A 14,752-nucleotide genomic window follows, 5' to 3' on the forward strand; every position below is an offset into this window, starting at 1 on the left:
ACTGAACATACACAAAGGACACACACTGGAGGCAAAGCAATACCCAGAAGGTGAGAAAGTCACTGGATCTGTTTCCCCTATTTTTTTTTTTAATGGCTCTTTGTCTGAGGCATACCTCAGGGGGCAACTAAAATTCTGAAATAAGAACTGCAGTCTTTCTGGTTGCAAATCAGAAGACAGAGTGGAGGCAAACACATTGGCTAACAAATGAGGAAGAAAAACCCAGAAAGGAAAGGGTCACAGAGTTCTCAGTCCTTCCTATGAACTCTGCCCTAGTCTGCGGCTGAGTCAGGAAATACACATTTGAAGCAGAAGCTGAGCAGCCCACCTAAGTCCAAGAGAACAGACTGGAGACGTCAGCTGTGCTCACAAGGGAGACGGTTCAGAGTCCACGCCCAGCAATTTAACTGACGGCTAAAAGAAACAAACGAAAGCAACTCTCCTCAAAGACTATAACGGGATCCACAATCCTACAGTGAATTATTCACAGTAGCTAGGATACAATCCAAAGTTATTCGATTTAAGATAAAACAGGAAAATGTTACTGTATGCAAGAGAAAAGATGACGATCCACAAAGACACGCCAAGATGACTCAAATTTAGTATAGCAGACAGGACTGTAAAGCTGTCATTATACTCTGGGTCAAAGCCACAGAGAAAATATGTTCAAAAGGAATTCAGAAAAATGGCAACTTAGAAAAATGGGATCTTTTAGAGAAAAAGAAAGTACACGGAACTGAAATCCCAGAAGAAATGACAGAAATGGGCCTGGGAAAAAATTTTCTTTAGGAAAAATAGCTAAAAGTTCCCTAAATTTGTTAAAAGACATAAATCTGCAGGTTGAAGAAACTTGGCAAACCCTGAGCAGAACACACAAAGAAAAACCACACCAAGATATAAGACGGAAATGGCATAAAACCAAGTATGTATAAAGTCTTTAATGTAGCCAATACGACTTTTTCTTCTAATATACTGTTTATATTAGAGTAAGTAAAATACTTACTCTAATAAGCTGTTTAGAGCAAAAATTATAATACTGTGTTGTGAGATTTATAGCACACATAAGGCATATGACAAATAGAACAAAAAGATGGGGAACCGTAAAAGGAATTATATAGTTGCAAGGTTCTTATATTTTACACGAAGGGGTACAATGCTGAAGAAGACTGAAAAAGTTCAGGACATACATTGTGATTCTTATGTCAACCAGACTGACACAAAATAATACAAAGAGCTGTAGCTAAAAGGAAAATAGAAATATTATAATGGAATTCTAAAAAATACTCAACCCAAAAGAGGCAGAAAAGGAAGAAAAGAGAAACAAAAAACACAGGATAAATAGAAAACAAATAGCAAAAAGAAAAACTGAAATCCAACCACTTTAGTAATTGCCTTAAGTGTAGATGGAATAAATACCCCTTATAAATATTAGGGATTCTCAGACTGGGTAAAAAGGAATACCCAACTATATGCTGCCCATAAGAAACACAATTTCCAGCCATATATAAAAAGAATTAATACATCATGATCAAGAAGAATAGCAAGTTGCTTTAATACTCCAAAGTTAATAAATGTAACTCAACCACAATAAAAGAATAAAGGGGAAAAACGCTGGAAACATTCCTGTTGCCCATCAACAGATCAGATAAATACCATGTATTGTTGGAATACAACTTAGCAATTAAAAGAAGGAAAAGGAAAAATCTGCTGATACATACAATAACATGGATGAGTTTCAAAAACATCACGTTGAGTGGAAGAAGCCTTACTCCGAAGAGTGCTTAGTATATGCGTCTATTTATAAATGAACTCCTACAATAGGCAACACTAGCCCACGGTTAAAAAAATTGAGAACAGCCATTGCCTCTCGGGAATGGGGCAGGGTGACAGGAGCCTGGGTCACACAGGTTTATGCAGTCTACGCACATCATACTCTGTGATTTTTTTAAACCATAAACAAATATTAAAGCCTAGTTCATGGTAAGCGCACTGAAGTGTTTAGAGCTGAAATATTACTGATGCCTGCAAGTTAATCTAAAACACTTTTTTTTTGGCTGTGCTATGCAGTGTGTGGGATCTTAGTTACTCGACTGGGGATGAAACTGGTGTGCCCTGCATTGGAAGTGCACAGTCTTAACAACTAGACCACCACTCTTTAGGAAAGCCCCTAAAATACACGTTATTTTTTTAAAAGATAGACTGATGAATAACTACAGATGTCATAAAGCAAATATAGCAAAATGTTAACTACTGCAGAATTTACTTGGTGGATATATGGTGTGGGTGCGTGCTTAGTCACTTCAGTTGTGTCCGACTCTCTGCGACCCCATGGACCATGGCCCGTCAGGCTCCTCTGTCCATGGGATTCTCCAGGTAAGAATACTGGAGTGGGTTGCCATTTCCTTCTCCAGTGATTAAAGTATGAAGCGAGTGAAGTGAAGTCGCTCAGTCGTGTCCAATTCTTTGCGACCCCATGGACTGTAGCCTACCAGGATCCTCCGTCCAGGGGATTTTCCAGGCAAGAGTACTGGAGTGGGTTGCCATTTCCTTCTCCGGATATATGACACTCATTGTATAATTCTTTTAAGATTCCTATAGCTTAAAGTCCAGGGACAGATCTTTTCAAATACAATGCCTTGCTACAAACAAATGGGTTTCCTCAAATATCAGAAACAGTAACCCCAGCTGTTTTAAACTTTTATTTCCTCTGTGCTCTTATTATAAAAAAGATCCGACATATCTGTTAGCCTGTAGTATGGTGATAGGCTTTTAGGGTTGGAAGGAAGAGGCAATCATACTTGCTTACACCTACGAGGCCCAAATATTTAATACTCATCAACAGCTTTTTAAATTTCTTAGGTTTTCAGGGATTTTAGGTTGGAAATTTCTAATCTGGTCCAACTCCTCCTTTCCTGGATATAACACGTTTATTCATCAGTAGTCTCTTCTCAAAGCAGCATTCTAATACATTACATTACAATGTGTCTAATCATAAGAGAAGACAGGTGGAAATCTCCCAACCTACGCACTGCCACAAGGAAAAAGCTGATGATTTTGAAAAATAAAAATGGGGAAAAGCATGTACGAAGCAGTGCATACCTCCTGTTCTGCCTGATAAAGCTTGACAGTGATGTTCCTCTGGAAACCCACATCACCAGCGTCGTAAAACACCCCGAGACTCGTAATAACGATCGGATAGAGAACCCGGAAACTCACGCTGACAACTCGGTCCTCAGACAGCCCTGATGAAGTATCTTCTGAAAGACTGAATGCTTCAATCTCCTGATTCAAAACTAAGAAAGTAATAATAAGAAAAGGAGTTTTACACAATCAAACACAATCTTTTATTTTACCAATATGAAGTGCACTTGATAGTAAAACCTAGATTTGTTATATAATTCTTTCACACATGGCAATACATTTTTAAAACCAAATTTTCGGCCACATCTTGGCAAAATAATTATTAGAGGTACTTTAATAAACTTTCACATATGCATATGTGCCTCTGTATGTATAAACACTATAGGGGAATATTAAACTTAAAGACATCTATTAGGAAAGGTTGGATAAATGGAGATATTAAAAACAGTACTAACTGCAGTCATAAATAATGAGTACATTTAGTCTTGCTCTGCAAATTCCAAAAATCCTACTGCATGTTGAGCAATTTTTGTGATGTCGGGCAGCTATCACTATACAAAAGTAACTGAAATCAATTCAAATAGCACTGAAAAACTCTAGCCATATAGTACTGACAATGATATACACATTAAGCACAGCATTTCTGACCACCTACTATGTGCCACATACCATCAGATTTAATCTTTACAGCTACCCTATGTGGTTGTGGCATTATCCCCAGTTTACAGAGTCAGAAAATAAGCTCCAGAGAGGTGTCTGATTAAGGTCACAGAAAGTGACAGAGCAGAAATCAAACCCATATCTACTGACTTCAGATGCATGCTATTTCTATTCTCCTAGAGTCTAATCAATGACAAAAGCAGGCCTTTTGGGGTAACTTTCTCAGCTACCATAAATGAATCAGGACAGACTACACGAAACAGTTAATATGCCTGAAAATATCAATGCCAGCTTGAGAAATAATCTAAAAACTTATTTTAAAAGATTATTCTACATTCTTTGTATGTTTTAGAGCTATGATTTTCCAACTCTGCAGGTCACAGTACCTGATACAGGTCCCATTAGTTAAAAACATTTGCACACATACTCATATTTATAAAATACACACGCATTGTCAATGTATTCAATATTAATTAAGGTTACATTTTATTTTCAGATAAGCAGAAATTCTGTTTCCTACCCACACTCCAGAGGATCATTTGGATCCCTACCTTAGAGTTCCTAGCATGCTATTTTACGCTTAGTAGTTGCTCAATAAAATATGACTAAATGGAATTGTTGGCTCCTACCCACTTACAAATGTGAGCAGCTGGGAAAGAAGGAGGATACAGATTTTGTCATGGGTTGGGGCAAGCACTGGCCACAGAGGCTAGACTCCAAATATACTGGAAAATAACAAAAATTTTTCTCTTTAATATATTTAGTAAATAGGATATCCAAAGGGAAGCACATCTATTAAAGATTATAACATACACATATTTATAAAAGATACACATATTGTCAGTCAAGACATTCAATATTAATAAAGATTACATTTTATTTTCAGAAACACAGAAATTCTGTTTTCTTCCCACACTTACCCAAATGATCCACTAGAGGGTGGGAAGAAAACAGAATTTCTGTGTTTCTGAAAATAAAATGTAATCTTAATACTGAAAGTATTAATACTTAATACTTTAATACTAATACTTATTACTGTATTAATTTTAATACTAACAATATGTATATATTTTATAAATGAGAACGTGTAAATAAAATTATAACCATCTAGAAAAATTATTTTCTATCTAAAACAAATGTACCTTGAACTTCAAGCCACCTGGACACAAGATAGCCAGCTGCTCTGATAATCCTATTAATCAAACTTCTATACATCCAGGGTATCATGATGATTAATGTTCATGATGACCTTAAGGTACTGAAATAAATCTAAATGCCATTTAAATCAAAGAGATAAAATAAATTCTAAAATATTAATTTAGCTATACCTATTTTTACAAATCGGTAACCTAGATATTATATACATGAAAATTTTCTATTAATGAAAACCTCCACACCTGAATAACAGCACTTAAAATAACAGAAAGTCTGGTTAAAGGTTTCTTTAAATTTGGCTTGGCCTGGATTTGAATTTCAAACATAATCTGATCTCTTAACATCATCAGTAATACAACACTTTATTAGGTCCCTTTGGGACCTCAGTGAATGTTAAAGGACCCTCTTCCCAGGAAAACACAATTATACATAAAACTTTACTTACAATGTCAACTAAATTCATAGACATCCTAAGTAAGAAACCTCTGTTTTATAATACAAACCTGAAAATATGGTCCAATTTATTTAAAAAGCTGATTACAACCCAATTTTATAAAAAGGCGGGTTTTTAAAAAATAACAGTATTAAACACTGAACATATCCCTGAACTAAATACTTCATATGTATCAACTTATTTCATCCTCATGTCAGTCCTGTAATACTTTTACCTCCAGGTTATAGATCACGACACTGAGGTTGCCAGTGGTAAACAACTGTTTGAAGGTCACACAGCTAGGAAATGGCACTGCTGCTGCTGCTAAGTCACTTCAGTCGTGTCCAACTCTGTGTGACCCCATAGACGGAAGCCCACCAGGCTCCCCCATCCCTGGGATTCTCCAGGCAAGAACACTGGAGTGGGTTGCCATTTCCTTCTCCAATGTGTGAAAGTGAAAAGTGAAAGTGAAGTCGCTCAGTCGTGTCCGACCCTTAGCGATCCCATGGACTGCAGCCCACCAGGCTCCTCCATCCATGGGATTTTCTAGGCAAGAGTACTGGAGTGGCTTGCCATTGCCTTCTCCGAGGAAATGGCACAGCCTAGACTTAAAGCCAGGAAGCCTGACTACAGGCCCTCACTCCTCACCATTACTCTGCGGCTACCTACACAGGCAAGGTGCACATAATTATCCACATGTGACAGGTCTTAAAACACCTGAAGTCGTAATCAGTACATTCAAGATGTGGGCAAGTTTCATCTCCCTCAGAACCAGAGCTGAACATAATAGGAAATGCTAATAAATAAAGGTATAAAGTTATCGCCTTCCTAAAATTGTTTCCCTGGCAACACAGAGAACCTAATTAGGACCACCTGTCTTTAAACTCATCAGAGCTCCCACAAATTTTTAGCTGTAAGGAATAAAAAAAATATTACTGTGTTTTCATTTTTTTTTTTTTTTTACTATTTGTTTCTTTTGCAGCTTAGGCAATAGTTCTTAGAGGAAGGTGATTCATAAGATCTGTATCAAGGCTATTATAAATCAATAGGCTGGTGAAATCAGCAGTTTTCTGTAAGTTTCAACTTTACTAACTCAGGATTTATCTACATACAAGGAATTTCCAGATGGGTGGGAACCATACTGAAAAATAAACTCTCCTGGATCCTAAAATCATATATATATTCATAAGGAATCTTCACAGACGTGCAAAGTGGTTAGTCTGTCAGAAAGGATGAAAGATAAATTTTGATGAAAGTTTGATTTCAGTCTGCCAAAAATAGACTGCCATACTATTCATCTCAACAACTCTTCCTTAACATCAAATTTGTACAGTAGCTCCCCCCGCCCCTTAACTGCAGTTCCGCTTTCCCAAGTTTTCAGTTATCTACATTTAACTATGGTCCGAAAACATTAAATGAAAAATTCCAGAAATAATTCATAAGTTTTAAACTGCGGGCCCTTCTGAGCAGCATGATGAAATTCTGAGCCATCCAGCGTGGTCCTGCCAGGTATGCGAATCATCCCTTTGTCCAGCACATCCCACCCATTAGTCACTCAGCATCCCTCTGGGTCATCTGATCAACCATCCATGCATTGCAGTGCTTGTGTTCAACTGACCCTTATTTTATGTAAATAAGGCCTCCAAGGCCAAGAGTGGTGATGCTGGCAACTCAGATGTGCCAAACAGAAGCCAGAACGTGCTTCCTTTAGGTGAAGAAGTGAAAGCTCTCCACTGAATAAGGGAAGAAAAAAACATCAGAGTTGAAGTTGCTAAGATCTACCATAAGAACAATAGTCTATCTGTGAAACTGTGAAGGAGGAAAAAGAAATCTGTGTTAATTTTGCTGTCACAATTCAAACTGCCAAAGTTACGGCCATGTGTGTGATAAGTGCTTAGTTATATGGAAAAAACATTAAATTTGTACAGTAAGATACTCTGAGAGATCATACTCACATAACTTTTACTATAACTGTTCTGTTACTACTTACTGTTGTTAATCTCTTACTGTGCCTAATTTATAAATTAAACTGTATCACAACCAAGCATGAACCAGGAAAAAGAGTATACATAGGATTTGGTTCTATGCAAGATTTCGGGCATCCATGGCCGGGGGGAGGTCTTGGAATGTATCTCCCGTGGGTAAGGGAGGAGCGCTGTACACGGCAGTGGCAGGGCTGAGGAAAGAAGGCTTACCTGGACTCGTGATGTTGAGTAGTTTGCAGGAATAAGGGTCCTCCCTGTCCTCCACAGGCACGCTGCAGCCATGAGCACCTATTATGAACTTCACAAGGACACTGAGAGATGTGTTGGCATTAACATCAGTTACTGATCTTCACCTCGCACATGCATGCATCTTCATGCCCATTTCAGAGCGTTTACTTTCAGACAACGAGTATTTATTAGGATTAACTCTACCTTTATTCTTTTGGTCTAGCAAAAAGGGGGAACAGGCAAATCAGAAGTTGCTAACTGCCAAGTAACTGACGTGGAAGCCCTCTACCACAGGACTATATTAGAGCAAGCCCAGCCACCAGCAGATGCTCAGGCCGTTTAACTACAAACTATGGTAAAGCTAACTTCTCATGCCCACACCTAAAAACTTGTCTCTATTGGTAAGCTGATCAGAAAGTGTTCCTTTTACTCAAGAGTAGCCTTTCTAGGCCAAGGCAGGGAACATGGGTTCGATCCCTGGTCCGGGAAGATCCCACATGAGTCACAACAAGAGAAGCCAATGCAATGAGATGCCTGTGCATCACAAGTGGAAATTAGCTCCTGCTCACCGCAACTAGAGAAAGCCCACGTGCAGCAACAAAGACCCAGCACAGCCAAAAAAATAAATAAATAATAAATAAACAAAAAAGTAGTCTTTCTATCCCAGGAGAGGACTTCTCCTCTCTGAGATCTTGCTTCACTAGCCACCTGTTACCCACGGCTCCTTCCCTGCATGTAATAAATACAATGAAGTCCTGACATTAATTTTTATCCACCATCCTTCCCTCCTTGTCCCCATCCTTTCTTTCCTTTACAGTGAAGGCCTACAAGGGAACAACTAAAATTGCAGCCTCTGGTTTTCCCTTCTCATTTTATACCACAAAAATTTTAGTTTCAGTACCCACCACGCCCACAGAGATGTCTACTACAAATATAACTAGCGATTTGCTGCTCAATCAATACTCCTTACCCTTCCTACTTGGCTTTCCTGGGCCTGGACGGGGCAGGTCTCCTTAGAAGGCTCTCCTCCTTTTTCACGTGGCCCTGCTCGGTGGCTCCCCAGCTCTTCCAGCACATCCTGTCCACTGAGTGGACATCACCCCAGGACTTTGCCCTTGGATCACTTCTCACTTAACTCACTCTTTTCCCTTGCTCTCTTTGGACATTTTTTTCTGGCCTTGTCACACAGCATCTGGGATTTTAGTTCCCTGGCCAGGGATCCAACCCATGTCCTCTGCAGTGGAAGTGTAAAGTCTTAATCACTGGACCACCAGGGAAGTTCCTCCCTGGACAGTATTTATTCCTAAGGCTTCAACCAGCCTGGGAGTGATTTCTGAATTAGCATCTCTAGCTTGGACCCACCTTCTAAGGAAAAGATTCACAAATTCATCATACATTTTCAGCGAGATGGCCCACAAACAGCTGTGTGCTACAGCCTGCTCCCGTTGTGCCGTGAGGGCCAACTATAAAATCTTCAAGAATTTTGTGAGCTGGTTATTAAGCACAGATTTTATTAAAAATTAAATTATATAAACGTACAATTAAATACATTATATTCAGAACAAATGAAACAAATGCTCAGATTCATCATGTCTTAATTATTTCACTATCATCTCTGCTCCTGAGGTTATGTGTATCTGCTGCATCTGTGTGGTGGGGATATTACGATGCTGTGCCACCGCTGATCTTCCCCAAGTCTGTGTCTAGAGACATACACAGCTTGAAACTGGCCACAGTGGTAGTACTTACACCATGGAAACTAGCAAGCACTACAAATAAAGCTTATTATTCTGCTGACTGTCCAGACTGAAAGTGATGGGGAAAATGTTAGCAATGCAGATCAAACTTAAAACTTGTGGATACACATGTAACTGATTCACGTTGCTGTACAGCAGAAAGTAATACTACTTTGTAGATCAATTATACTCCCAACAAAGATTCAGTTCAGTTGCTCAGTTGTGTCCCACTCTTTGCAACCCCATGGACTAAAGCATGCCAGGCTTCTTTGTCCATCACCAACTCCCAGAGCTTGCTCAAACTCATGTCCATAGAGTCGATGATGTCATCCAACCATATCATCCTCCAAGACAAAATAAAAAGCCTTAAAAAAAAAAAAACTTACAGCCATTCCACAGTGAATACCACAAAAAATTGAGGAAATACGCTTCCACTGTTCAAAACCTATGATCTGATTCAGCAAAGAGGTCACTCACTTCATTGACTCGGAGTTCTGTCACATACCATAGCTGTCATTTTAGTTTTACACTTTAAATACTCATATCAGAACTATACTGTCAGCTGCAGCAACAGGCTGGTTACAGATACAAAAGTCTGGCAAATGATGAAAACACTGAGAATCAACTGGCTGTATGAAGTCAGAGGCTTTTATAGACATGAGTTTCTGTCAGTTATATGCTACACAGCCTCTGTATCAATAAAGTTTATAATAAACATATACATACAAATAAGCATGCTTTTAGGACTTCCCTGGTGGCTCAGACGGTAAAGCGTCTGCCTACAATTTGGGAGAGCCGGGTTTAGTCCCTGGGTCAGGAAGATCTCCTGGAGGGGGAAATGTCAACCCACTCAAGTACTCTTGCCTGGAAAATCCCACGGATGGAGAGGCCTGGTGGGCTAGAGTCCATGGGGTTGCAAAGAGTCGGACACGACTGAGTGACTTCACTTTCACTTTTCAAGCATGCTTTTCTTCAGATAGCCAGTGGGTAAACATTCAATAGTACACCGCTGACTGCAGGCACCTCAAACTCAACAAGCCTACAACTGAGCTCCTTTCTCATGAAACCTGCTCTTCTCATCTAGTACGTTTTGTCTTGATGGATGATTTCATTCTTCTCCAAGTTAGAAAGCTAGCAATTATCCGAGCATTCTCTCTCTCTACATGCAATAGCCTTATTTTCTTAAAAAGTCGCCACTTTAGCTCAGCCCTTAGCGGCCCTCATCTAAGTGGGTCTCCCCCACCCCTGAACTCTCGACACGCCATCTGGTTTCCGCCTAGCTCTATCAGTTATGAGCCCTCCCTCCTACCCTTTTTAGGACATTCACTCTCTCTGGCCTCTTTCCCTCCCTGGTACTCTCCCTCACACTCATCCTCCATAATCTCTGCACGCCAGCCTTACAGACCTACACAGAAACGCATGGAGTTTCCCAACACTCCAAGCCGGTCTACATTTACTTATATCACGGCACACATAACATTATACTGCTACATCTATTTCCTTCTACTGAACTCCAAGCCCCCGTGAAGACTCAGGCTATACTGGATTTACCTATACACAGCATACCACCTGCACACAGGATAATAACCACTTAAGAAACTGGCAACTTACAGCATCACTACAAAGGCTTTTAATAGGGTCCTTGAAATGCATATGGAGTCTGGCTCCTTCCGCGAAATACAAGACTTGAAAGTAAGCCATAACCACAGAAATGCAAAGGCTTTCTTTTACTAACAGCCAATTATGACAGAATACTTTTTACAAACTAGAATATAACTGTTTAGAATAAAGGTATAAACAGAAATGAACAAATGTGTTAAATTACTGCAGATATTTACCGAATTTAAGCTACCTAGTCTTTACTAGGTCCACAAAATTACTCTGCCCCAGGAAAAAGTATTTAGCTAATATCTATTTTTATACAGATATCCCATCATTTTAATAAAGCAAATCACCAAGCTGACTTAAAGCACTAATGCTATGAGAGCAAATAAACCATTGATGAGAGCCTGAACGCTAATTCTACTCATTATATGCAGCTCTCAATCATCCCCTCAATAGTTGCTGAGAGTCTCGCTCTGCCAAGTTAGGTTCCAGGTGCTGGAAACACACCAGTGAAAAACGCTGAAGCCCCAGTGCTCATAAAACATAGTCTAGTGGGGAAAGACAAAATTTGTAAATATACAACTGAGTACAATAAACATGCTAGCTTGTGATACGTATTATAAAAGAAATAAGTCCAGTAAGTGAAGACAGAGTTGGAAGGGTACTATTTAACATGGCACTGCCTGCGAAGGTGATATCCAGGCAGAGGCCTGAAGACAGTGAGGAAGTGAGCCATGAGGACGTGCAGTGGAAGAGCGGCACAGGCAGGGAATGGCAAGTGCAAAGGCCCTGAGGCAGGAGCACATTTAAGGTATTCGAAATAATAAGGTGGCCGGTGCAGGGGGAGTAGACGCAGGTAAGGCCAAAGGCCACAATAAAGACCTGGGACTTCACTCTGAGCAAGAAGAGAAGTTAGTGGAGGGGTATGAGCAGAAAATTGGCGTAATTTGACTATTTTTAAAAGGGTCACTCTAGCTACAGTATGGAAAATAAAACGTAAGGGATCAAAGGTGGAAGCAGAAAATTCAGACACAGAGGCTCCTGCGATAATCTAGGTGAGGGGCAATGGTGGCGGTTCTGACGGTAGTGGTGCAGGTGGGGAGAGGCTGGATTCCAGATCTGATGGAAAGGAAACACTGAGAAGATACGCTGGAAGACAGGATGTGGATCAAGGGAACACTGTACTACAAACTGCAAAAACCTATCTTTCTGATGCTTCGACATTCCCCCCAACAGGCTGTGAGCATCCTGCCTAGATGACCAGGTACACTTGGGTGACAAGCTTGGTCCTGCCACAAGTTTGCCCTCGTGCCACCCCTAGCCTGACAGTGACCTAGTGACATTCAAACACAGCAATGAAATACCCTCACGCCTTTTGCTTGTACTCTCCTCCCTGACCCCAAATAAAAGCACCTGCTGTTGGGTCCTCCCTCTCTCTTGGCTCCCCACCTGCTTGGGTGAGTCCGTTCCCTGGATGCTCCTCCTGCTTGGTCCCCTGCATTGGGGTGTTGGACCTCTCTAAGACCTGTGAGCATAATAAATCCTTTAATTTCCTATGCCTCAGGAAATTCCCAGTGTAATTTCCACTGCTGTGTCGCAATGATCCTTAAAGACCCCAAAAGGGCGACTTACTCCTCCATTCACAAGACAAACACCAAAGTTTTTGGTCTGAGCAACTGAGAGAGAGGGGTCATTATTTTCTGAGCTGGGAAAGGCAATCATAAGTGCAGTTTTTCAAGGTGGTTCTATAGCAGTGATGATTCCAAGGCCCTTCTATCACCATTTCAATCATGAACTAGAGAAACCTGTCTTGAAAAGGAATGGAAGCTGCTGTGAGTAAGATAGGAAATCTATAAATTTCACTACTGGTGATGAGAAAATTCACAACTACAGTTCCCTCGTATAGCTACTCAGTCACAAGCATGCCAGCTGCACGTGATGCTGAGGGCCTTCTCTGCTTCTCAGTGACTTCACACAAGCACAGCAGAATCGTCACACAACTCGAAGTCCACACTTCCCCGCCTCTCTTTCACTAGCCCCTCACTGAGTAATCTTCAGAGAAGACTAAGACCTTGGGCTCCTGACCAGTAACTGGGCAGTCTGACATGACATGCTGGTACTTCCCTGACGGTCCAGTGGTCCAAGAATCTGCCGTGCATTGGAAGGCACTCAGGGTCGATGCCTGGTTGGGGAACTAAGATCCCACCCGCCATGGGGCAGCTAAACTAAGCCCGTGCGCCACAACGCAGAACCTGCACATTGCAACAAAAGGTCCCGTGTAATGCAGCTAAGACCCAACAGCCAAATAAGGAAGTATTTTAAAAAAACAGATAAATCAACTGTACTCCAATATAAAATGAAATAAAAAAAAAACACAACATGTGACGTGCTATCAAAGCTCAAGTCTGGAAGGGTGGCTGAGAAAAAAACAGGATGGCAAACTACACAAATCGTAGACCACACACAACTAAACACCACCACAGAACAGAAATAAACTAAGTGCATCTCTGAGAAACCAGTCAAAAGCATATTTAGACACAAATTCATCTAACAGAAAACTACTCTGGAACAGAACCTTTTAAGGACTATTCTTCTAAATAAAAGCAAAAAAAACCTGAAAGCCAATAAACAAAAAGCAAACAAACCAACCAAACTAGGTATCTATAAGAACTAGGTGTGTGAAGCACTGAATATGGAATATACTCCTCTCCAACTATCTTTTGGCTTAAAATCTTGGTTAAGTTTACTTTTGGGGCTCAACTATGTGGAGAAAAAGCAAAATGAGATAGTCCTCTCTCCCGGGAAAAAGAGGCCACATATCTGGATTACTAGCTCTGACTATCCAAGAAGAGGTTCTTCAGAACACTTACTCAACACGGCAGGCAAGGTGTGAACTCAAGGAACCTACCGTTGACTTAATGCTGGATGTTGTATTAAATGCTTCAGCCAGGTGCTTCTTATCACATTGCGAAGCTGATGGTTATTGCGGGCCGACAGCACACCAACCACCACATCATAGTGATGAGACTTCCACTGAGGAAACAAGGCCAACTGACCTAGAAATAAGCAACAATACCCTGAAACGTCAAGTCTCAATTACGGTTAAGTCCAACATGTAGCATACAAATGTTTATTGCAAGATAATATAAATATATGTTGATGCTTGTAAAAAAGAAAAAGACAAATAAATAACAAAGAAAAAAGTTTTTAAAGCACTCGTAAATTCACCACCCAGAGATGCCCACTACTAACATTCTGATGTAGCCTTTTTGTTTCCATACCTATGGATGTATTTGTGCTCACACAGTATGTATGTAGGGCTTCCCTGGTAGCTCAGCTGGTAAAGAATCTGCCTGCAATGCAGGAGACCCCAGTTCAACCCCTGGATCAGGAAGATCCCCTGGAGAAGGGATAGGCTACCCACTCCAATATTCATGCACTTCCCTGTTGGCTCAGATGATAAAGAATCCTCCTGTGATGCAGGAGACCTGGGTTCCAACCCTGGGTTCAGACGATCCCCAGGAGGAGGGCATAGCAACCTACTCCAGTATTCTTGTCTGGAGAATTCCCATGGACAGAGGAGCTGGTGGGCTACAGTCTACGGGATCACAGAAGAGTCGGACACGACTGAGCAACTAAGCACAGCACAGCACGAATGTAAATTCTTAAAAAAACAAGTGAGATGTTTCTCATGAGAATCAGTTCAGAAGGTCACTGTGGCATAAACCGCACAGCAGTAAGCAGCAAGAGCCAATTAAGCTACAGTCAGAATCCTGGCACTTTAGCTATAAAAGTTATTTAACTTCTTA

At 40.6% G+C, this 14,752-nt stretch overlaps 1 protein-coding gene across 1 annotated transcript in view; it reads right to left on the reverse strand.

Annotated features, from left to right (window-relative positions):
• B3GALNT2 (beta-1,3-N-acetylgalactosaminyltransferase 2) overlaps positions 1 to 14,752 on the reverse strand; it is a 57,636-nt gene that overhangs the window by 29,038 nt on the left and 13,846 nt on the right. The window contains exons 2-4 of the mRNA XM_055425772.2: positions 13,852 to 13,999; positions 7,585 to 7,685; positions 3,100 to 3,293 (exon numbers count right to left, since the gene is read on the reverse strand). Coding sequence (XP_055281747.1) covers positions 3,100 to 3,293; positions 7,585 to 7,685; positions 13,852 to 13,999 — 443 coding nt within the window. The remainder of the gene's footprint in view (positions 1 to 3,099; positions 3,294 to 7,584; positions 7,686 to 13,851; positions 14,000 to 14,752) is intronic.

Source organism: Moschus berezovskii, chromosome 12 (genome assembly GCF_049115385.1).
Source record: "Moschus berezovskii isolate FMDL1 chromosome 12, NW_MosBer_1.0, whole genome shotgun sequence".
Taxonomy (NCBI): domain Eukaryota; kingdom Metazoa; phylum Chordata; class Mammalia; order Artiodactyla; family Moschidae; genus Moschus; species Moschus berezovskii.